The sequence below is a fragment of the Xyrauchen texanus genome, chromosome 35 (assembly GCF_025860055.1).
Source record: "Xyrauchen texanus isolate HMW12.3.18 chromosome 35, RBS_HiC_50CHRs, whole genome shotgun sequence".
In the NCBI taxonomy this organism is placed as follows: domain Eukaryota; kingdom Metazoa; phylum Chordata; class Actinopteri; order Cypriniformes; family Catostomidae; genus Xyrauchen; species Xyrauchen texanus.
Genome location: NC_068310.1, coordinates 2,743,230 through 2,765,652, shown reverse-complemented (window position 1 = coordinate 2,765,652; position 22,423 = coordinate 2,743,230). Strand labels below are relative to the sequence as shown.

At 47.1% G+C, this 22,423-nt stretch overlaps 1 protein-coding gene across 1 annotated transcript in view; it reads left to right on the top strand.

The window, feature by feature from the left end:
- Positions 1 to 22,423, top strand: part of LOC127628677 (opsin-5-like) — a 77,229-nt gene that overhangs the window by 47,621 nt on the left and 7,185 nt on the right. Inside the window, exon 4 of the mRNA XM_052105466.1 lies at positions 4,923 to 5,257. Within this exon, the coding sequence (XP_051961426.1) occupies positions 4,923 to 5,257 (335 nt within the window). The remainder of the gene's footprint in view (positions 1 to 4,922; positions 5,258 to 22,423) is intronic.

Genomic DNA, 22,423 nt, shown 5'->3' with positions numbered 1-22,423 from the left:
GGGTTCACTACTTGGTCCCTTAAGGGGGTCGTAGGAACCTTGGGCATGTAGCCCTGTCATGGTCATAGGAGGACCATCCAGGCAGGTGTCGCTGACAGAGAACGCTTGCAGGTTCCCAACCCTCTTGATGGAGGCAAACGCTATCAGGAGGGCCATCTTCAAGGAGATGGCCTCGAGCTCAACTGAGTCAAGCGACTCGAAGGGGGGTCTCTGAAGGCCCGAGAAGACCACTGAGAGATCCCAGGAGGGGAACAGGCTTGGCCGGGGAGGATTCAGCCTCTGGGTGCCTCTAAGGAACCTGATAATCAAGTCGTGCTTGCCCAAGGACTTGCCGTCCACTGCGTCGTGGTGGGCCGTAATAGAGGCTATATACACTTTCAAGGTGGAGGGGGACAGCCTCCCCTTCAACCTCTCTTTCAGGGATGAAAGCACTGACCTAACTGCACATCTCTGCGGGTCTTTAGACCGGGAAGAACACCAATTTGCAAACACGCGCCACTTTAGGGTGTAAAGTTGCCTGGTAGAGGGAGCTCTGGCTTGGTTGTCGTGTCTACGACCGCAAGTGGTAGGTCACTCAGGTCTTCCACGTCCCGTCCAAGGGCCAGGCGTGGAGGTTCCAGATGTCTGGCTGCGGATGTCAGAGGGTGCCCCGTCCCTGAGAAAGAAGGTCCTTCCTCAGGGGAATTTGCCAGGGACGTGCTGTTGTGAGGAGCATGAGATCCGAGAACCAAGTCCGAGTGGGCAAGCAGGGAGCCCCCAGAGTGACTTGTTCCTCATCCTCTCTGACCTTGCATGGCACCCGTGCTAGAAGGCTCAATGGGGGAAATGTGTACTTGCGCAGCCCCTGGGGCCAGCTGTGTGCCAGCGTGTCTTTCCAGAGGGGAGCCTCCATTAGGGAGTACCAGAGCGGGTAGTGGGAGGACTCCTGTGAAGCGAACAGGTCTAGCTGTGCTTTGCCGAACCATTCCCAAACCAGCTGGACGGCCTGGGTGTGCAGCCTCTACTGAGCATACCTTGTCGTGACAGTGTGTCCACTGCCGCGTTGAGATTGCCCGGGATGTGAGTGTTGCGCAGCGACCTGAGGAGATGGCAGGCGAGTTGTGACACAAGATGAGCACGCATGCCACCTTGACGATTTATGCACGCTACCGTCATGGTGCTGTTTGAGTGGATCAAGACGTGCTAGCCCTGAATTAGCAGGGCAAGGAATTCAGCCAGGAACTCTAGGCAGTTGATGTGCCAACGCAGCAGGGGTCCTTTTAGGAGCCAGCGGCTGCGTGCCCATTGCACACGATGCCTCAACCCTGTTTGAAGCCAGTGCTGAAGCGGTCTCGATGCATCAATGCCTCTGTGACGTGAAGTGAAAAGCCACGTGTCCAAGCTCCATGCAAGGAGCACTAAGGGGACGATTGTTTTTGATGTACCTGTCGATGCTTCTCAGCGGGGCGGGGCAGGTAGTGTGGCGTCGGGAGGCAAAAACGCTCCACACACCCGGCAGGGGGCGGGTTAGTGACTGAGGCGGAGGGTCCATGTCCGGGGTGCCGGGACTACTGAAGTGTGGCACAGGGTTGCCGTGAGGATGGCATTTGCGGGCCAGGTGACCCAGGGAGAGAGGAAATTGCTCTATTATTGAGAATGTGGGAAACGCAGCCCGAAGGGGGTGCGGCAAAGAAAATACCTTTAACTGAAGGTTCTCCTCCCGGCCCTCCACAGGGGGATGGAGTTGTCTGCTTACCAGCTCCAGAGCAAACGTCTCGTTCCCTCGAAGTCTCAATTTCGGGAGATGGGGGGTGTTTGCTTCCGCTGGGGCTGAGAGCTGGGCCCAGGTTGAAGCTGCAGGGAGGCACCCTCAGTGAGCAGCCGGAGCACGGCCCGTGCTGGTACGCCAGCAGGGCATGATGTGGGAATGGCCTCTGTAAAGGGAATATAAGGGAAAGGAGGAGGCGAGAACCGGCTTGACAATATAAATAATAGATTTAATGATAAACTAATGAAAGACACAAACACACACATGACGGTCAGCTTCCCGTAAATTATCTCTCTCTCCCTTGCACCACCCTCCAAAGTCGGTCTTTATCCCTCTTGGAGGCTTGATTAGCTTGATAAGGGACTGGGTGTGTAGAATCACCACCCGGCCCCACCCTCCGCCCTGTCACAGCCTCCATCTGTTTCTTCACCGATGAGAAATTTTGGGTGAAGTTGTCAATGGTGTCGCCGAATAGACCGAGCTGGGAAACGGGGGCGTTGAGAAAGCGTGCTTTGTTTACCAACCGTATTTTGACCAGGTCCAGCCATAGATGGTCGGACCACGAGGGTAACCATCGCTAATCAGAGTGCCGATGCTTTGACCTTCGTGGGCCCGGGGGGCGCGATCAGTCGTTGAGCGCAGTTCCTGAAACACATCAGGATCAGGACTACCTAAGTGCAGATCTTCAAGTGCCTTGGCCTGGTGGACTGTTGGGTGGCCATGGCATGCAGGGCGGAGACAGCTTGGAGATGCTCCACCATCGAGGTTAGTGAGAACAGAGGAACTGGTTTCGGGCAGTAAAATGTACCCTCTACGGCTTCATCAACGCGTCATGCACCTCCGGCAAGAAAGGGGGGGGGGGTGTGTGAGCAGGGCACTGACCCGGGAACCGATTGTCTAGTCGTGAGGTGTGAGGGGGGACAGAAGGTTCCAGTCCAACGTTGCCATGGCTATGTTCTCGCACTGAGAACATGAATCATTCATAAAATGCTGCCTGCGTGTTATCGCAGCCCAGGCACGCGAGGCAGCACTTATGACTGTCAGAAGCAGAGAGAAATTTGACCACATCCAGGAACAACACAGGGGCGGAAATACATCTTTAAAAAGACGCGTCCTGAAAAGGACGTTCAACGCCAGCTGTGTATCACTGTCAGCAAATTCTGTCTGCCAATTTCTCATTGGCCTTTTCTCAAGTTCAGAGATGCACGAGGCTCTCAGGAGAGACCCCTAGTGTCTCTTCTTCGACACAATGTCGAAGTGAGCGACAGATGGGGAACTTGACTTTCCAACTAGTATCTGACTTAAATTACGTTCATGTTATTCCCAGTTTTTCCTATTTTCCAATAGCATGTGAAGGCAGGTTGATATACATATACTAACAAACATGCCACTTTGAGTTGGTTTATAAAAAAATTCAGTCAAGCAAGATTTGGACGTATGCAAGACGGTATACTTCCTTTTGTTTCTTTTTAAATACACATGAAAAAATGCATTATGCAAATAATGTTTTATACAGTAGTATGCTACATTGTTGTAACATGTGCCTCATTATGCATGTTTATTTCAAAGAGAGGCATCCAGATATGCAAATTTTGCATTTACAAGCCGGTTTTGTGTAAAAATGTCTTAACTGTTGGCAGTTGAGTTCTAGAACACTGAAAAACAATGAGTTCTATTCAAGTCATGTTATTTCTTTAAAAACCTAACTAAATTCCCTTAAAGATGAACTGAAGCTGCTTGGATTGCGGTCCAGCCCTTGGCTTGTTTTGCTGATAATGAGAAGTCACACTCTTAAGATTTTCTTAACTAATGGGGTTTATTTACGATCTGGGCCATTTTAAAGTGGTATAAGCAGCTTCTTATGGACCCCAAGCCACCAGTGGGCCCCAATCAATGATCAAGGAGGACAACTCTTATAATTTATTATTTTACAAGGAATAATGTTTGGTACAGATACATTTTGTTAACAGTATATATATATATATATATATATATATATATATATATATATATATATATATTGATGTTTAAATGCATCACGGTATTGAAATTTACCTGCACTGTAAAAAATGTTCTTCATGTTGTTTCATTAAACTAAAAAATTTTATTTAACATTCCTGAATGAACCTGAATACAAAACTAATTGTAAGGGTTAGATGAAGTTAATTCTTCTGATTCCTGATGCAACATGATTGCTGGAACAATCCCTTCTGTTGCTGTTGAGCTGGTTTTATTCTTGCCAACCAGCACAACAGCATAAGCCAAAATAATGGTTGTTTTGAAAACTCAAATCTTTAGATGGTTTATTATAGAAGATGTTGAATATGAAACAATATGAGAACTGTTTTTCATCTTGAAGCTTTATATTTACCACCACAACTTTAGTCGTATGGAGGGTTTTGATTGTTGGTGTTCTTTCTTTGGAAGTGAGAAATGGGAGAAATGTTCTCCCAGTTGATCTTGACGTACTGGTCATAGTCTCTCCTGGTTTGTTCATGTTAGAAGCCAGCGGCATGGTTGAGTTTGTGCTAAACGATGCAATGATACACACAGCTGAACCAATTGACGGAAACCACCTGTTTGCCACCAATTTTATGGAGATTGCACCTGAGAGGACAAAAACAGAAGTTTATGGTACATGATGTGAGTTTGGACTAATGCTTTTAAATATGCCATGTTAATACAGTATAATTGTCCTCACTCATCTTTGTTCTCAATACAAAAGTTGGTCTGAGATGATCTGAGCGCAAATAAAAAGGCCCACCAGATTAATACATTAAGATCTACATTAATCATCGACCTGTTGATTAAATGAAATGGATTTACTTACATAATTCACTGCTCACTATGTAAGGGACCTCCACTATGTTGTTCATGTTTTTCTTCCAGAAGCAATTGTTGTTAAAGCAGAAAAGAGCATTTCTGATTTTATGGTGTTATTTACAACAGCTAATACAAAAATATGAAATTGAAATTTTAGTTTGGTGTATAAAGTTTTTAAGAAATATCCTAGTTTAATGGTGTTTTGCATTTTGAACTAGATATTTTAAACTAACATACAAATGTATTAATTTATTATTCTAGAATTATTATTATGCAATGAAACAGTATATAGCGGTACTGATTTGTTTTCCCACTATGAGTATTATTTATACTGTCTTTTATGTTTCATCAGGAAATAAATTCTCCTCGTCTCACGCATGTTTGCTGGTGTTGGTGGTGTGGTGTTACGCTGCAGTGTTTGCTATCGGCCCACTCTCAGGCTGGGGTCAGTACGGGTCTGAACCATACGGTACCGCTTGCTGCATCGACTGGCATGCACCCAGCTACAGCACACCTGCCATGAGCTACATCATCTGCCTGTTCTTCTTCTGCTACATCGTTCCCTGCACCATCATCATCCTCTCCTACACACTCATATTTGTGACGGTGCGGGGGTCCCAGCATGCAGTGCAGCAGCACATCTCTCCTCAAAACAAGATCTCCAATGTGCAGACACTTATTGTCAAGGTAAGAGTTATGAGAGAGGGTACAACTGTTCTTGACTATTGGCAAAAGTAAATGTTAGCAGTACTGATATGTAAATTGAGCCATTGTTTTTACATCAATGACAAATAAGGATGTAAGATAAAACATTTTATAAAGATAGTTTTAAAATGCATGTGCCAATAAATTTATTCTTTGTACTTATGTTGGTTTCATACCTTTTGCAAAACATTTTAATAAAGGTTACTCACTGTATGTAATACTAACTAAATACTTTAAGGGAATAAAAATATGTTCCCTTATTTAATGGTTTATAAGGGATTCATTATAGACTGATTAGTAATTTACAAATGCATTATAAATCATTGATATGTAGTTATAACAACATGAATAAGTGGCAGTAGCCTTACTCTGCAGTTCATTCACTCTCTGCCTATGATCTCATTGGTTCTCGGCATCCTAAACTATGCATTTTTAAGACACTGTATGCTGTTGTGCACTTAACAAACAAACATCAATATATTTTTTGTGGTAATCAACTTTATGCCACAAATGCTGTCGATCAAGCTTATCTTGTATTGAACCTGGAACAATCATTTAAGAATACATTTAAGTATTTAATACATTTATGTAGTTATATATATATATATATATATATATATATATATATATATATATATATATATATATATTTAAATAAGATAAAATTTGTATTGCTCTCTTTTCTCTAGTATCATTAGTTCTTCAAATATTGTGAATTTGCACACAGTATCCAGTGCAGGAGCCAGATTTTTGTGCAGATAATCATTGTTGATAGAAGAACAAACTGAGTTGATGCTGTTCATGATTGAGAGGGCTGACTCACAGCAGTATATAAAACCAAATATAATTAGGTTATTGCTCAGTTTCACAATATAACTTTTTAGAGCACTCCAGACCAAAGTTATAATAGTTAAAAAAAAATCAGCGAGTATTGATGCTCACTACCACCCCTGGAGTCGGGAGTTCGAATCCAGGGCGTGCCGATTGACTACAGCCAGGTCTCCTAAACAACAAAATTGGATTGGTTGCTAGTTCTTTTCAAATCCTATTCTTTCAGGGGGAAAAGACCCCGCGGAGACCACATCCTACCTAGCAGTGGAGGTTAACATTTGGCAAATACGTCACATGGGCTTACCAGCCACAAATGGAAGTGGCGCAGTGGTAGGTCCTGCCTCGACAGGGAGAAGCTTTACAAACACAGTGACTGGGGGGCAGAGGGAACTCTGCCCAAGGGAGACGCAGGTCCGCTGACAGGGGAAAATACATCATAGGAGATACTGGAATAATCAGAACCTGTGGAGCACCTGTTTCAGTACATGCAAGTCAATTTCTACGGTAGGTCTAGCTGCGAACTTCCTCTGCTAAAATCGGAGCCAGAGGGCTAGGGAGGAAGGACACCCAGGGTCCATGACTTGTGGATTGACTGGGGGAGTAGAGCAGATGTCTTTACCTCAGGGGAGGGTAAAGGTGCTATGCGCAAGCGATTCACCCAGCCAGCTGTACCATATTACCGAATTCTACGTTTTCGGACCTGTCAAAAGATGGGACGAGACTGGCTCAACACGGAGATTGTAAAATCTCACAAAGGTATTGGGTGTTGCCCAGCCCGCCACTCTGCAGATGTCTGCTAGAGAGGTGCCATTGGCCAGTCCCCACGAGGATGCCACACTCCTTGTAGAGTGTGCTTTAACCCGCAAGGGAGCAGCCACGGCCTGGGTCTGGTAGACCATCGTAATGTCGTCCACGATCCAGTGGGCAAGCCTCTGTTTGGAAACAGCGTTCCCTTTCTGCTGTCCTCCAAAGCAGACAAAGAGCTGCTCAGAGTGTCTAAAGCTCTGCGTGCGATCCAAATAGGTGCGCAAAGCATAAACCTTCAAGATGGAGTTGGACAGCCGCCCCTCCAGCCTCTCCTGCAGGAAAGATAGCACTGACCTGACTGCGCACCTCTGTGGGTCTTCAGATAAGGAAGAACACCAATTTGCGAATAAGTGTCACTTTAGGGCATAAAGCTGCCTAGTAGAGGGAGCTCTGGTTTGAGTGATTGTGTCTACGATGGCTGGTGGTAGACTAAGGGCCAGACGTGGAGGTACCAGATGTCTGGGCATGTATGCCAGAGGGTGTCCCGTCCCTGAGAAAGAAGTTCCTTCCTCAGGGGAATTTGCCAGTGAGGTGCTATCGTGAGGAGTGTGAGATCCGAAAACCAAGTCCTAGTGGGCCAGTAGGGGGCCACGATAATGACTTGCTCCTCGTCATCCCTGACCTTGCACAGGACTTGTGCAAGTAGGCTCACTAGGGGAAATGCGTATTTGTGTGCCAGCACGTTTGTGCCAAGGGGGGCTTCGGTCAGAAAGTACCAGAGCAGGCAGCGTGTGGAATCTTGTGAGGCAAACAGATTTACCTGTGCTCTGCCAAACCGAGCTTAAATCAGCTGGACCACCTGAGGGTGGAGTCTCCACTCTCTGCTGAGTGTTACCTGTTGTGACAGTGTGTCCGCTGTGGTGTTTAGGTTGCCTGGGATATGAGTGGCGTGCAGCAACCTCAGCCACTTCTGACTCCAAAGGAGTGAGAACAGTGGTTGTGGGTTCTGGCAAAATGACCTAGGGAGTGAGGAAACTGCTCTTTTTTGACAATGTGGGTACCGCATCCCGTTGGGGGTGCGGCAAACAAAGAAAAGGAAACAAAGGATTCTCCAACCGGCCCTCCACTGGGGAATGGAGTGGTCTGGATACCAGCTCCGTAGCAGATATTTCTCTTCCTGGGTTGTCTGTCTCAGGAGCGCTTGGGAGCCTTTTGGGTCCAAGAGGTGGTTTGTGAGATGGGGATGTCCATCTCCTGCGGGGAGCTCTATGCTGGGAATGAGATCTGGGCCCGGGCAGTGGCGGAGCTGCCAGGGGTTTCACTGCTGCATGGGGATGCCTTCAGCAAGCAGATGGGGTGTGGGATCTTGAACCACAGCTGGGCAAGATATGTTGAATGGCCTCCGTCTGCTTCTTCACCGCCGAGAACTCTACTTCCTCTACGTTGTCACGGAATAGGCCAATCTGGGAGATGGGGCATTGAGAAAGCGAGCCTTGTCGAGGTCCAGCATCTCGACCAGATTCAGCCGCAGGTGGCATTCCTGGACCACGAGGGTGGCCGTCACCCATCAGAGTGCACGCGCCGTAACCTTCGCGTCCAGGACAGCGAGGGCGGTCCCTGAGCGCAGTTCCTGCAGCACATCAGAATCAGGACTACCCAAGTGCAGATCTCTTAGCGCCTCGGCCTGGTGGACTTGCAGGAGGGTCATGGCGTGCAGGACGGACACGTCCTGACCAGCGCCGCTTTAGGCCTTGGTCACCAGAGACAACGTCAATCTACAGGCCTTGGAGGGGAGTGATGGTCAATCCCGCCAGGTGGCGGCATTTTGTGGGCATAGGTGCACCGCAACAGCCTTAACCACCTGAGGGAGTTCCATGTACCTGTGGTCCGCCCCGCCGTCAAGGGTAGTGAGAGCAGACGAGCAAGGAAGTCGGTTTCGGGCACTAAAAGGTGCCCTCCATCACTTCATCAGCTCATCGTGCACCTCCGGGAACAAAGGAACTGTGGGGGACGTGGCTGTGAGCAGTGCTTAATTTAGTTTAGTTTTCGATTTTGTTTGCCAGTTCTTTGTTAGTTTTAGTTTAGTTTTAGTTTTGTTTGTTAGTTCTTTTGTAGTTTTAGATTAGTTTTTCTGTACTTTTAGTTTTTATTGTAGTTTTAGTTTTTATATAAGGGATTAATGGAGAATGGAAAAACATGTAATTGTGTAATGAGAAAATTATTGAACTTAATGCACTGGACATGAGAAAGTAGCACTTATCGCATCTCTAAAAGTTGAAGCTCAAACATAACTCTTTGCCAGTTCCAAATGAAATGTAAAATAAATCACAGATTGACAGGGTAAAACAGAATGAGTGAAAAGACTGTGTGTGTGTGTGTGTGTGTGTGTGTGTGTCATATGTATGTTGATATGTGAGTGTGTGTGTGAGAGAGAGAGAGAGAGAGAGAGAGAGAGCGAGAGAGAGACAGAATAAATGACTGGATATTGTTATATTGTTTCTGTTCTCTTTTAACCTCATGCTTGGACGAGACAACGAACAGTCATGCCAATAAAGGTCAATAATAATAAATATTTATTTGCTGGATGTTGCGGTCATGCCCCCCCCAATAATAAAATGCCAAATGATTTTAAATTAACAGTTCGAGAAAGTTTGCGTAAGCATCATCTTGTTCAATTTGTTAGTCAAAAAAGCATCTTGCTGTCTCAAAATTATTTGCATTAGTTGACAAATTTTGCTCTGTAATCTATAAGATATCACTTTAAACCCCCTAAAGGCTCACTCACCACCTTTTATTAAAAACTAAATTTTAATCTAACCAACCTTCCATTATTATTTATTTTCACTCAAATTTTGTTGCTCCATTAATATTCAATAAAAATACATATATATATATATATATATATATATATATATATATATATATATATATATATATATTGTTTTTATCTTGATACATTTTTACACCAGAACAAAAAGCTACATTTCCTTAAGGGGTGCCTTTAGCCCTGTTGTAAACAAATGTTTCAAGAGCCATTAATAAAATAGAGTAATAAAATAGAGAACAGAGTAATTGGTTGACATTTCTCAGTTACAGCTGCAATTTAACATTAAATATTATACTATAAAAAGTTTTAAAAGTAATCTAATGCTAAATAATTATATTGTTAATCTTTAGTGTGTTATTATTCCATATTATTATTCTAATAGATATTGTTAGATAGTTCTGTTAAATTTAAAAGGCTATTGATTCCATGCATCAGACTTTTCATTTAATTTTATTGGGCTTAAAGATTATAAAAATATCTAGTTGTGGACAGGGAGCCTTTTTATTTTTTATTTTCAATATTGCTGTTTGATTAATATTATTACAATATAGACTGAATCTGTTACGAATGCAGACAGCGAAGGCAGACGAGGAGAGCGGATCTAAGTGCAGCTTTACTTTATTAGAACACAAAAAACACAAAGGAAAACCCACAATGGGGAAATAAACACAACACCGAAAACACAGGCAGGGAACACACACCGGGCTAACATCATTCAACGAAAGACAAGGACTAAACCAAAAACCAGGATATAAATACACAAGGACAGGATGATTACAAATAATAAACAGGTGTGAACAATGACACAAAATGGCAGTGATGATGACAGGTGGATACTGGGAAGTGTAGTTCTTTTAACAATAGACTAGTGAGACAGTGGAGCTAAACAAGGGACAAAAGTGTACCTATGGAAAACAAAAGGGACAAAAATGGAAACCAAATGGGCAACGGTAAAACAAGACAAGGTAACCCTAACATAGCCCCCCCCTCAAGGATCGGATTCCAGATGATCAAAAAGTGACAAAACAAAAAACAGAAAGAACAAATGTTCATTGACTGGGGGGGAAGCTTGTGGTTGGCAGACAGACCAAGGGGAGCAACGAAGGGCAGACAGGCAGTCCAGGGGGCAACGAGGGGCAGACAGACAGTCCAGGGGGCAACGAGGGGCAGACAGACAGTCCAGGGGGCAACGAGGGGCAGGCAGGAAGTCCAAGGGGGCACAGAGGGCAGGCAGGAAGTCCAAGGGGGCACAGAGGGCAAGGACAGGTTCAGGTGGTCTGGGGGCTGGCCACAGGGCAAGGATAGGTCTGGGGGACCGGGAAGGAGGCCACTGGACAGGAACAGGGTCAGGGGCCTGGGAAGAGGCCACAGGTCAGGAACAGGGTCAGGGGCCCTGGGAGGAGGCCACCGGACAGGGGCAGGTTCAGGAGGCCTGGGAGGAGGCCACAGGACAGGGACTGAGTCAGGGGGCCCGGGAGGAGGCCACAGGACAGGGGCCGGGTCAGGAGGCCTGGGAGGAGGCCACAGGACGGGAACTGGGTCAGGGGGTCTGGGAGGAGGCCACAGGATAGGGGCCAGGTCAGGAGGCCTGGGAGGAGGCCACAGGTCAGGAACAGGGTCAGGGGCCCTGGGAGGAGGCCACAGGACAGGGGCCGGGTCAGGAGGCCTGGGAGGAGGCCACAGGACAGGGGCCGGGTCAGGAGGCCTGGAAGGCTCTGAGGACGGAGCTGAGGAAGGCTCAGGAGGCGGAGCTGAGGAAGGCTCTGGAGTCTCTGGGGCCTGAGCCACAGGAGCCTCTGGAGGCGGAGCCGTAGGAGGCTCGGGAGGTTCTGGAGGCGGAGCCGTAGGAGGCTCGGGAGGCGGAGCCGTAGGAGACTCAGGAGGCAGAGCCGTGGGAAGTTCTGGAGGCTCAGGAGGCTTTGGGGCCGGAGCCGTAGGAGGCTCTGGAGGTGGAGCCGTAGGAGGCTCAGGGAGAAGGGCCGTGGAAGACTTGAGAGGCTCTGGAGGCGGAGCCCTGGAAGGCTCGAGAGGCTTGGGAGGCAGAGCCCTGGAAGGCTCGAGAGGCTTGGGAGGCGGAGCCCTGGAAGGCTCAAGAGGCTTGGGAGGCGGAGCCCTGGAAGGCTCGAGAGGCGGAGCCCTGGAAGGCTCGAGAGGCCTGAGAGGCGGAGCCCTGGTAAGCTTGAGAGGCTGGAGGAGCAAAGCCCTGGAAGGCTCGAGAGACTTGAGAGGCGGAGCCCTGGAAGGCTCGAGAGGCTTGAGAGGCGGAGCCCTGGGAGGCTCGAGAGGCTTGAGAGGCGGAGCCCTAGAAGGCTCGGGAGTCTCTGGGAGCAGAGCCGTAGGAGGCTCGGGAGGTGGAGCTCTGGAAAGCTCGGAAGGCGGAGCTCTGGAAAGCTCGGAAGGCGGAGCTCTGGAAAGCTCGGGAGCCTCGGAAGGCGGAGCTCTAGGAAGCTCGAGAGGCGGAGCTCTGGAAAGCTCGGAAGGCAGAGCTCTGGAAAGCTCGGAAGGCGGAGCTCTGGAAAGTTTGGGAGGCTCGGAAGGCGGAGCTCTAGGAAGCTCGGGAGGCGGAGCTCTAGGAAGCTCGGGTGGCAGAGCTCTAGGAAGCTCAGGAGGCGGAGCTCTGGAAAGCTCGGAAGGCGGAACTCTGGAAAGCTCGGAAGGCAGAGCTCTGGAAAGCTCGGAAGGCGGAGCTCTGGAAAGCTCGGGAGGAGGAGCCTTGGGAGGCTCGAGAGGCGCTGACTCTTGGACGGGCATGACCACTGGCGCTGGCTCTTGGACGGTTGAGACTACAGGCGCTGGCTCGGGGATGGTCGAGGCTACAGGCGCTGGCTCAGGGACGGTCGAGGCTACAGGCGCTGGCTCAGGGACTGTCGAGGCTACAGGCGCTGGCTCACTGACCTCTGAAGCGACAGGCACTGGCTCACTGACTTCTGAGGTGACAGGCTCGCTCACAGTGACATGCGTGGGCGCTGGCTCGCTGACCGTAGCTGACGAGGGCTCTGGCTCGCAGACCGGGGCAGGCGAGGGCTCTGGCTCGCTGACCGTAGCTGACGAGGGCTCTGGCTCGCAGACCGGGGCAGGCTCTGGCTCTGGCTCGCTGACCGTAGCTGACGAGGACTCTGGCTCGCAGACCGGGGCAGGCTCTGGCTCTGGCTCGCTGACCGGAGCAGACGAGGGCTCTGGCTCGCAGACTGGGGCAGGCGTGAAGGGACGAACCATGGGCGAATGGAGTACCAACACTGTGGGAGGAGTGGCAGCATCATCCTCCCGTACGTCCACAGTGAGCGGCGATCCGCTGACTCGCAAGGTCTCCTCCACGAAGCTGAGGAGTATCCAGCAACCATTCGCCGGCGGCAACAGTTCCCTCAGAGACTCATGTAAGTTACCCCGGAAGAATGCCACCACAGCGTAGTCGGGGAAGTCAGAGATGCGTGCCAGCTCCAGAAAATCTAGGACGTGGTCCTCTAAAGGGCGGTCCTCCTGCCTGAGGCAAAGGAGCTGGTAATTCGCCGAGCAAGCTGCTAGATCCATGTGGTGGTTCTTTCGTTCTGTTACGAATGCAGACAGCGAAGGCAGACGAGGAGAGCGGATCTAAGTGCAGCTTTACTTTATTAGAACACAAAAAACACAAAGGAAAACCCACAATGGGGAAATAAACACAACACCGAAAACACAGGCAGGGAACACACACCGGGCTAACATCATTCAACGAAAGACAAGGACTAAACCAAAAACCAGGATATAAATACACAAGGACAGGATGATTACAAATAATAAACAGGTGTGAACAATGACACAAAATGGCAGTGATGATGACAGGTGGATACTGGGAAGTGTAGTTCTTTTAACAATAGACTAGTGAGACAGTGGAGCTAAACAAGGGACAAAAGTGTACCTATGGAAAACAAAAGGGACAAAAATGGAAACCAAAGGGGCAACGGTAAAACAAGACAAGGTAACCCTAACAGAATCAAGGAACGATTATCTGGAGTCATCGGAGGGGGAATTAGCTGCTAATCCGCTAGCGACTAAGGCGGATTTGGAGTGCATCTGGGAGAAATTCGAAGACATGGAGAGCAGTAAGTGGTAGAATAACGTCTGAATCATCTGAATTCTTGAAGCCAAAGAGGGTCAGGATATGGTGAAATTCCTGGATGGGCTCTTTCCAAATCTGCTTGACATAACAGGCCATAAGCTGGAAATCGAGCGAGCTCACATTTCTGGTTCGGCGATACGCTGGAGGCGACAGGCCCCAATCAATTCTTGCCAAATTTCTGAGATCATCCGATCTTAGATCTTGTGTTGCACTTGGCGAGGAGTAAAGGAAGGCTTTTTTTGGAAGAACCACAGAATTTTCTTGTTCTCAGACTTTGCAAATTCGACCAGAGAAAAACGTGATCGATTTAAGGAATGCAAGAAACTCTTACATCAGTGGAAGGTTGCTTTTGCACTGATGTTCCCAGACAAATTGAGAATAGATGCTAAGGATGGCCATAAAATATTTAGATGTCCACAGCAAGCGATGTCCTTCATAAAGTCAATGGAGTGAGTCATGTTGTGGTACTTACGTTATAGCCTAATGGTCGACTGACTGAACATTCACTTGAGTTTATATGGAATCATTAATGAATGGAAATCTTCGGCCAAACAAGATGCAAGCAAGGGGTACCGTGCAATTTCCCTGATCCAGCTAGATGTTAAAATATTGCGAAGAATTTGGCTAACCGATTCAGTAAAGTTCTGACAGTGTACAGCCCGATAACGGCTTTTCAGCCAGGCACCTTCCATTAGCCCAAACAGGGCATTCATTATTTGGGTATTTTATTCCAAGCAATATTTCGAGTGATGTGGGAAGGTGGGCTTCATTACATCTATATTTATCTATATCTATGATTGGTAGGGTTAATGTTATTAAAATGAACTGTATTCCAAAATTAAACTACCTGCTACAATATTGTCCTCCGGACATACGGGTATAAAGGTAGGGAAATATAACTGTTTCATTCCGGATTTTTCTGAGGAGCCGGAAATGGTCTGGCCACAACAGTGGCTCGGCTCAGCGACATGGCTGGGAGGACACAACGTCTCGTTCCCTCCATCAGGAACCGGAGGTTACATCCGTAACCTATACGTTCCCTGTCTGTGGCTCACTTTGACATTGTGTCAAAGAACACAACTTGCATGTTGGACTTGCGGTTGAAAACTCGCAAGTCCAAGATTGGTCGTAAGCCGCCGCCTTTCTTGGGTATGATGAAGTAAGGGCTGTAGAAACCCTCTTCATCTCGGTTGGAGGGACAGGCTCTATCGCGTCTTTGAGGACTTCTATGAGGGTCGCGATTTCCGCGTGCAGGGATTTGGCATGTTCGCCGTGTACTGCGGTAAAGCGGAGTGGGGGTGGTGGGGTGGGGTATGGCAAACTGAATTGCGTAACCGAGTTGGGTGGTCCTGGCCAGCCAGCGTGACGGGTTAGGAAGTGAAAGCCATGCATCCAAGCTCCGTGCTAGGGGCACTAACGGGACGATTATTTTTGACATACCCGGTGGGGCGGAGCAGCGGGGGGGAGCAGTTAGTACGGCATCGAGAGGCAAAGGTGTGTCCCGAGGCTCTGGTGCTGAGAAAAGACTCGAAGCACTTGCCTCTCACCCTCGGCGAGCGGATGCGGCTTGGCCCGTAGCGGCAGGTTTGCGGAGGGGCAGGATGTGTGGCCTCCGTCTGCTTTTTCACCGTGGAGAACTGCTGGGCGAAGTCCTCGAAGAGGCCGAACTGGGAGACAGGGGCGTCGAGGAAGTGTGTCTTGTCCGTCTTTCGCATCTCGACCAAGTTCAGCCACAGATGACATTCCTGAACCAAAAGTCAAGTCAAGTCAATTTTATTTGTATATAGCGCCTTTCACAACACACATCATTTCAAAGCAGCTTTACAGAAGTTCAGGCATTAACAAACGATAAAACTGTAATGTCTTTACAGATAGACATTACAGTTTTATCGTCTGTTAATGCCTGAACTTCTGTAAAGCTGTCGATGAATCATAATTGTGTAATTAGATAAAATACCATTGTTTATTGTGTTTAAAAATAAGTAATTAAATAATAATTGTATTTATAACCCCAGTGAGCAAGCTGAAAGCGACTGTGGCAAGGAACACAAAACTCCATAAGATGTTGATTAATGGAGAAAAATAACCTTGGGATAAACCAGACTCACTGTGGGGGCCAGATCCCCTCTGGCCAACATCATGAATATAATGTAAATATTACTTATGTATAGTTAATATCATGGTTTAAAATGATTAAACTAAGTAAGTGTTAAGGGTCAGTGTTTAAACATCGATTTTGTTTGAACTGTAAGATTAATGAACAATGTCTTTGAAGTCCATCCTGGATTAACTACAGAAGTTCACATAGGTGCAATTGTCCTTGTTAATTGGCTGATGAAGGCTTTTGTTGGCTATTGTTAGTCTATGCATTCCATTTTAAGATCGTAGTCCATCAATAGACCGAGGTGTTGCAGGCAGAAATCAGGGATGTGAAACGCAGTTCAACCTAATAATTTCGGTGAGGTTCGGTGTGGTCCATCCTAAATCCATGGTTCAGACAATGGCATATGAAGTATCCCATGTCTTATGGTTGGAGTTGGCATCAGTTCATCCTCTGAAGTCCATCATAATAGACTGAAGTGATGTTTGGCTGGCACCGGCTGCATTTAGTTATCATCATTCAGCGACATGTAGCAGTTGACTCCAACACGAAGCAGGAATGGTGCTGGATCCAGACGGTTCTGGTGACCTCAGAATAGGAGTCCCGAGGTTGAGACAGGGAAACAAATAAAATAATATAAGCATAGATGCCATTCAATTTATTGCAGTTATAAATAATGATCAATATTTCTGGTTTCTGGTTCCGGCAGACCCAACTAAAACAGCCTAAATATGGGTTGGAGGATAAATTAGGTGTATGCCTGGCTAAATAGATGAGTCTTTAGTCTACACTTAAACTGAGGGAGTGTGTCTGAATCTCGAACAGTGTTAGGGAGACTATTCCATAGTTTAGGAGCCAAATATGAAAAGGATATACCTCCTTTTGTGGATTTTGATATTCTAGGAACTATTAACAGGCCAGAATTTTGCGATCGTAATGAACGTGATGGAATATAGCATGGTAGAGGGTCACTTAACTACTGCGGAGCTAGACCATTCAAAGCTTTGTACGTAGTTAACAGAATTTTAAAATTAATACAGAATTTAACAGGTAGCCAATGTAACGATGATAAAATGGGGCTAATATGATCATATTTCTTGGTTTTTGTTAGCACTCTGGCTGCTGCAGTTTTAACCAATTGAAGTTTATTTATTGATCTTGCTGGACATCCTCCCAGTAATGCATTACAATAATCTAGTCTTGAGGTCATGATTGCATTCATTCATTTTTCGGCAACAGTGAGCATATGCCTTAATTATTGCAATATTTCTTAGGTGGAAGAATGCTGTTCTACAAAATTTGGTAATTTGATTTTCAAAAGACAGATTGGTATCAAATATAACACCTAAGTTATTCGCTGTTGAAGATGATGTAACAGTATATCCATCAAGAGTCAAATTATATTGTAGTGGCTTATTATTAGGGTTTTTTGGTCCAATAATTAGTACCTCTGTTTTGTCATAATTGAGTAGAAGGAAATTTCTGGCCATCCAATCTTTTATTTCATTGATACACTCTGCTAATTTCGAGAATTGTGAAATCTCATCAGGTTTTGAAGAAATATAAAGTTGTGTATTGTCGGCATAGTAGTGGAAACTTATTCCACGATTCCTGATAATATCTCCCAGGGGAAGCATATACATGGAGAAAAGCAGAGGCCCTAAAACTGATCCCTGTGGCACTCCATATTTTACTTTTGTTTGGTTTGACAATTCCTCATTTACATAGACTAAGTGGCAGCGGTCAAGTCAAGTCAAGTGGTTTTTATTGTCGTTTCAACCATATACAGTTAGTACAGTACACAGCAAAACGAGACAACGTTCCTCCAGGACCATGGTGCTACATAAAAACACCAAAGGACCAACATGGGACCACATGAGACTACACAACGAAATAATACCTATATAAACTACCTATATATACCTATATAAAGTGCACGTGCAAACATGTGCAAAAAGTACAGGACAGTACAACAAATTACTGACAATGAACAGGACAATAGACAGTGCAGTGCCGACCAGTACTCAGTAGTGCAAAAAGATGACAGTTTCTAAAAATGTAACATACTATGAGATAATGTTCTATGCACATAGCAGTTATTGAGGTAGCAGACAGTTATAAAGTGACAGTTATTAAAGTGCAACTCAGGACACGTGTGTGTCAAACCAGTCTCTGAGTATTGAGGAGTCTGATGGCTTGGGGGAAGAAGCTGTTACACAGTCTGGCTGTGAGGGCCCGAATGCTTCGGTACCTCTTGCCAGACGGGAGGAGGGTAAAGAGTTTGTGTGAGGGGTGTGTGGGGTCGTCCACAATGCTGGTTGCTTTGCGGATACAGTGTTTTTTGTAAATGTCTTTGATGGAGGGAAGAGAGACCCCAATGATCTTCTCAGCTGTCCTCACTATCCTCTGCAGGGCTTTGCGGTCCGAAACGGTTCAAGTCCCAAACCAGGCAGTGATGCAGCTGCTCAGGATGCTCTCAATAGTCCCTCTATAGAATGTAGTGAGGATGGGGGTTGGGAGATGTGCTTTCCTCAGCCTTCGAAGAAAGTAGAGACGCTGCTGGGCTTTCTTGGTGATAGAGCTGGTGTTGAGGGACCAGGTGAGTTTCTCCGCCAGGTGAACACCAAGGAATTTGGTGCTCTTGACGATCTCCACAGAGGAGCCGTCGATGTTCAGCGGAGTGTGTTCACCTTGTGCTCTCCTAAAGTCAACAACCATCTCTTTTGTTTTGTCGACATTCAGGGACAGGTTGTTGGCTCTACACCAGTCCGTCAGCCGCTGCACCTCCTCTCTGTATGCTGACTCGTCGTTCTTGCTGATGAGACCCACCACGGTCGCGTCATCGGCGAACTTGACGATGTGATTCGAGCTGTGCATTGCTGCACAGTCGTGAGTCAGCAGAGTGAACAGCAGTGGACTGAGCACACAGCCCTGGGGGCCCCAGTGCTCAGTGTGGTGGTGGTGGAGATGCTGTTCCCGATCCGGACTGACTGAGGTCTCCCAGTCAGGAAGTCCAGGATCCAGTTGCAGAGGGAGGTGTCCAGGCCCAGCAGGTTCAGCTTTCCAATCAGGTGCTGGGGAATGATTGTGTTGAATGCTGAGCTGAAATCTATGAACAGCATTCGAACGTATGAGTCCTTATTGTCTAGGTGGGTGAGGGCCAGATGGAGGGTTGTGGTGATGGCATCGTCCATTGAACGGTTTGAACGATACGCAAACTGCAGTGGGTCTAGTGAGGGGGCAGCTGGGTCTTAATCTGCCTCATGACGAGCCTCTCGAAGCACTTCATGATGATGGGTGTAAGTGCGACGGGACGGTAGTCGTTGAGGCAGGACACTGAAGACTTCTTTGGCATGGGGATGATGGTGGTGGCCTTGAAGCACGTTGGAACAACGGCGCTGCTCAGAGAGATGTTGAAGATGTCGGTAAGAACATCTGCTAGCTGGTCTGCACATCCTCTGAGCACTCTGCCAGGAATGTTGTCTGGTCCAGCAGCCTTCCGTGGGTTGACTCTACGTAGAGTTTTCCTCACATCTGCCGTGGTAAGACAGAGCACCTGGTCGTTGGGAGGAGGGGTGGACTTCTTCGCCATCACGTCGTTCTGCACTTCAAACCGAGCGTAGAAGTCGTTCAGCGCATCTGGAAGGGAGGCATCTTTGTCACAGGCAACTGATGTTGTCCTGTAGTTGGTGATGGCCTGGATGCCCTGCCACATGCACCGCGTGTCACCGCTGTCCTGGAAGTGACTGTGGATTCTCTGGGCGTGTGCGCGCTTTGCCTCTCTGATTGCCCGTGACAGTTTGGCCCTAGCTGTTCTTAGGGCTGCCTTATCGCCTGCTCTGAAGGCGGAGTCTCAGGACCTCAGCAGCGTGCGCACCTCCGCAGTCATCCACGGCTTCTGGTTGGAGCGTGTGGTGATGGTCTTGGAGAAAGTGACATCATCAATGCACTTGCTGATGTAGCTGGTCACTGATGCTGTGTATTCCTCCAAGTTGGTAGAATCGCCATATGTTGCAGCCTCCCTGAACATGTGCCAGTCAGTACACTCAAAACAGTCCTGAAGAGCAGAGATGGCTCCTGCTGGCCAGGTTTTCACCTGCTTCTGAAGCGGTTTTGTGCGTCTGACGAGCGGTCTGTATGCTGGAATTAACATAACAGAGATGTGGTCTGAGTAGCCGAGGTGGGGGCGGGGCTCCGCCCGGTACGCGCCTGGGATGTTTGTGTAAACAAGATCAAGCGCGTTCGCCCCTCTCATTGCAAAGTCCACATACTGATGGAATTTAGGGAGCACTGTCTTGAGATTTGCATGGTTGAAATCTCCGGCGACAATAAACAGTCCGTCGGGGTGAGCGTTCTGCAGTTCGCTCATAGCCCCATACAGTTCACAGAGCGCTTCCTTAGCGTTAGCGCTGGGGGAATGTAAACTCCGGTTATGCAAACAGTGGTGAATTCCCGTGGTAGATAAAAAGGTCTGCATCTAACAGTCACAAGCTCCAACAGCGATGAACAGTAACTAGAGACTAGCATAGAGTTCTTGCACCATTCCGTGTTGATGTAAACACACAAGCCACCACCGCGAGTCTTACCGCAGAGAGCTGTATTTCTGTCGGCACGAAACGAGGCGAGCCCGTCTAGCTGAATGGCGGCATCCGGAACTCTGTCGCTGAGCCACGTCTCCGTGAAAACAAAGACGCAGCAGTCTCTAAACTCACGCTGCGTAGCCTGCTGGAGTCGGATATAGTCCAGTTTATTGTCCAGGGAGCAAACATTTGAGAGCAGGATAGACGGGAGAGCCGGCCGGCTAGGGTTTGTTTTTAGCCTAGCATGGACCCCCGCCCTCTTTCCGCGCTTCCGCTTTCTCGCACACCGCTTACGACGTCCTCTCCCCCGGCCACCGGCATCAGGCGACGCCGAGGGCTGGAGGCCTGGTCTCCGCAGCAAGCCGAGTACGCGTAGCGCCTCCTGCAGGTCATCATGCAGCTTGGTTTTTGCATGAGTCTTATATTTGAGTAGTGTCTGGCGATGGTAGACACGAACACTGGTTGCTCCGATGTCCATGTGTTGCAAAAGTCGGGCTTTTTTAACAAAAATAGCACCATTGTGGATCCGGAGTGGCCGCTGCGTGCTACCGCGCCGCCATCTTGGATCAGCGGTCTGCTAAATATGACCTTAACCATGCAAATGCAACTCCACAAATGCCAACATAATTCTCTAGCCTATTCAAGAGAATGTCGTGATCTATCGTGTCGAATGCAGCACTAAGATCTAAAAGCACTAGAAGAGAAATGCTGCTGCGATCAGTTGATAAGAGCAAGTCATTTGTAACTCTGATAAGTGCAGTCTCTGTACGTTGATGAGGCCTAAATCCTGACTGAAATTCTTTGTATATACTATTTCTCTGTAGAAATGAACATATTTGGGAGGATACTACCTTTTCTAGTATTTTTGACATAAATGGGAGATTTGAAATCCGTCTATTATTAGCCAGTTCTCTAGGATCATGTTGTGGCTTCTTAATAAGCAGTTTGATAACTGCCATTTTAAAGTTTCTTGGGACATGTCCTAAGCATAGCGAGGAGTTAATCATATTAAGAAGAGGTTCTGAGATTACAGGGGATACCTCTTTTAAGAGCTTAGTTGGTATAGGATCTAACAAACATGGTGTGGCTTTTGATGTTTCGAAGTTTTGTTAGCTCTTCATGAATTATGACAGAGAAGGATTGAAGTTGCACGTGAGGAAAATTATTAGACACTGTTTTATGTGGTGCTATGACAGATGATTGCATAATTCCAATTTTATTTCTGATTATTTCAATTTTATCTGTAAAGAAATTCATGAAGTCATTGCTCTTGTGCTTACATTTACATTTATGCATTTGGCAGACGCTTTTATCCAAAGCGACTTACAGTGCAATTATTACAGGGACAATCCCCCCGGAACAACCTGGAGTTAAGTGCCTTGCTCAAGGACACAATGGTGGTGGCTGTGGGGTTAGAACCTCTGACCCTCTGATTAACAGCCCTGTGCTTTAACCACTACGCCACCACAGTACTGAATAAACATCTAGGATTATTGTGGTTATTTTCTATGAGTTTACTAAAATATGCTGACCTGGAAGCTTTTAGTGCCAGTCTGTATCTACAGACACTATCCTTCCATGCACCACAAAATACTTATAATTTTGTATTTTTCCACATGCGCTCCATTTTCCGAGCTGCTCTCTTGAGAGCAGGAGTGTGATCATCGTACCATGGTGCAGGGCTTATTTCTTAAATTTTCTTTAATCAAAGTGGGGCGACAATATCAAGAGTACTAGAGAAGACTGCATTTATATTTTTGTTATTTCATCAAATTTTTCTGGGCTTTGGGGATTATTGAGTGTATGAGATAGATCTGGAAGATTATTAGTGAAGCTATCTTTAGTGGTCGATTAGTTCTACCTGAACGATAGCGTCGTGTAGATTGAGTAACATTAGCTGATTGCCGCATACAAGAGACGAGGTAATGATCCGAGATGTCATCGCTCTGCTGCAGAATTTCTATATTAT